The following is a 2,452-nucleotide window of genomic DNA, read 5'->3' as shown; positions in this document are numbered from 1 at the left end:
CGAGATAATAATGTTCTACCTATCAATAGAGACGCTAGTGTTCCCGATTGTAATATTCAATGCATCACCAGACAACTCGACAATATCTCGATCATCGACTCAATTAATAGCGGTGAAAATGGGATAACTGCATCCGATTCAAACTATACCGTCTGTGATGAATATAATGAAACTGAAAAGGATATACTGAAAAAATTAGATTTTCTCCGGTTTGATCTTCCGGTTATACGAAACGCATTTAACACTCAGCTAAATTCATCGTTAAATATTCTGTATGCTATTCAGCTCGCTTTATCATCCGCATTTTTTTACACATTCGAATCTAATTCCCGAGTTGTTGTGAAAGAAATGAGTGATTCAGGTCTTGAACAAATCCTCAATGTCATCCTAGAAATCATTTGTGCCAATTTGTCGGCCGAATCTTGTTCCCCCTACAACCCATTACATGAAATGAAGCTTGAAGCAGTAAAAGAACAGGTTATTGCCTTGATACGTGGGCACATCAGCAACGTTGCAGACCCAGTCGCAGCCGAGTCACTTGAAAATTCCTTCGAACAAGTTTTACGTGCTATGGAAGCAATGAAAATGGGCATCAAATTCGCCGGAATAATTGGTGGTCAAGTTAAGCACGATCTCTGGTCTCGACTTTTGCACGTAAATTCAGTGGCAGATTTGATCGCGATGTACGATGAAGAGCAAATGTGTGCCGTGTGTTTGTCAACAGAGATCTCACCCAACACCAACTTCGCCGTACTGGCAAGCTGCCCACATATCTTTTGTGTGCCTTGCATTTCGGAGTGGGGGAAAACTCGGTGAGTTGTACTGCACCAATGGGCTTAGAATTTTTAAATATTGTTATTAATTTTTGTATTTTTATTTTTATTTTTGTCTTAATGCGGAAAATTAGCCTGTTTCAGAAAGAGCTAAAGAGAGCCAAGAAATACCATATAATGCCCGACAGTTCCCAAATTAAATAACATAATTCAGAGCTTTTTATCATATGTAGTTTAGTTAAAGTAATTTTTGTAATTTTGCATAATGTGTTCTGAAATTTACATTCGCGATTTATCGTGATTGTCTTGAATATTGTAGTCAACGAATAATAGTTAACATAAACCATTTCGACAACGATTGACACAGTTTATGTTTTTCATTACTTTTTTGAATATAATTTGTAACATTAAGATAAAAACACTGAATTCGTGTTTAAAAATGTTCATGGGGCATTTTGTAACAAACTGGAAATCTTTTGTATAAGTACTATAAGTTCTCAAACAACCAACTTCCACTTTTGATCAATATTGAGTTTTTGATTGTCATCGAACAATCTTGACCAACTACGATCTCGATATTATATAAAATTTGCCAATCAATAAATCATTTTCATTGATCATCATCATTTAGATTGTCATCGAACAATCTTGACCAACTACGATGTCGATATTTTATAAAATTTGCCAATCAATAAATCATTTTCATTGATCATCATCATTTAGATTGTCATCGATCAATCTTGACTAACTACGATATCGATATTTTATAAAATTTGCCAATCAATAAATCATTTTCATAACATTGATCATCGTTATTTTTCTGAGCAGGCAGACCTGTCCCTTGTGTCGTCAAGTAGGTGAGACTTACACCGATAGAGATTCGTTCCTGATCTTTAAGGAAGCTCAAAGCGAGGTGGAGGCCGGGATACAGAAGCCCTGTAAGTCATCACAGAAGAAGAAAAAAAATTCACGGCGCCGAAAAGTCAACGGTGCGAAAGCCAGCGCTCGGAAACAACGAAAAAGACGAACCTGAATTTAGCTTTGAAGGTTTGGAGCAGGTGGATTAAGGAAGGAGATAAAGTACCCGCCTGAGCTTGTGGTATCTCCATCATAAAGTCGCCATGAGCTGCCATTGCACCTTTCTTATATTTCAACTCATGTTCTTATAATTCGTTTAGTCGTAGATAATTCAAATTCAGGGAGTTCTTTAACTATCAGCTCGTAGTTATTATTATTACTTCTTCTTCCACACTTTGATCGCACTCGTATACATAGGGAAAACATTGTTACAGGCTTCCATTACTTTAAATAAAAGGAGTCTTTAAATTTCGTTTTCATTTTCCTATGAAAGTCTTCAATTGAATTTGATTAGTGATTCAAGGCGCAACCCTTTGAAAGATACAAGATTTAGCATGTCTGCCATAAAATTATAAACCTCTCTGCGTTGAAGGATCGAACACAAATGTTGCGCTTGACATCTCATTATCCAGCAGCTAAATTCTCGTATCTTTCATATAAAGTAAACACAAAACTTTTTTTTCGGGATCGACATAGCCACATCGATGGCACGTGATTTACAGACCAATGAATCGAGAAATTAATTTTTTGAACTGCTGATATTGAATTCCACTGAAGAGTAGATTAATTTCGATGCGATAACTTGATTTTCGAAGGTCAAA

At 36.1% G+C, this 2,452-nt stretch overlaps 1 protein-coding gene across 1 annotated transcript; it reads left to right on the top strand.

Moving 5' to 3' along the window:
- The first annotated feature begins 348 nt into the window (after window positions 1-348).
- On the top strand, window positions 349-1,806 carry LOC125179070 (E3 ubiquitin-protein ligase rnf8-A-like). Its single transcript, XM_047884207.1, has 2 exons — window positions 349-812; window positions 1,602-1,806. Exons 1-2 carry the CDS (start codon window positions 349-351, stop codon window positions 1,804-1,806), a joined length of 669 nt encoding a protein of 222 aa, XP_047740163.1.
- Window positions 1,807-2,452: the final 646 nt, after the last annotated feature.

This window comes from Hyalella azteca, unplaced genomic scaffold (assembly GCF_000764305.2).
Source record: "Hyalella azteca isolate HAZT.00-mixed unplaced genomic scaffold, Hazt_2.0.2 contig14865, whole genome shotgun sequence".
In the NCBI taxonomy this organism is placed as follows: Eukaryota; Metazoa; Arthropoda; class Malacostraca; order Amphipoda; family Hyalellidae; genus Hyalella; species Hyalella azteca.
The sequence above is the reverse complement of the archived record's forward strand: the minus strand, read 5'-3'. Positions and strand labels throughout refer to the sequence as shown.

Coding starts and splice junctions, on each gene's coding strand:
- LOC125179070 (XM_047884207.1), top strand. CDS start 349: ATGAGTGATTCAGGTCTTGAACAAATCCTCAATGTCATCCTAGAAATC. Junction 813..1,601: donor TCGGAGTGGGGGAAAACTCG/GTGAGTTGTACT, acceptor TTTTCTGAGCAG/GCAGACCTGTCCCTTGTGTC.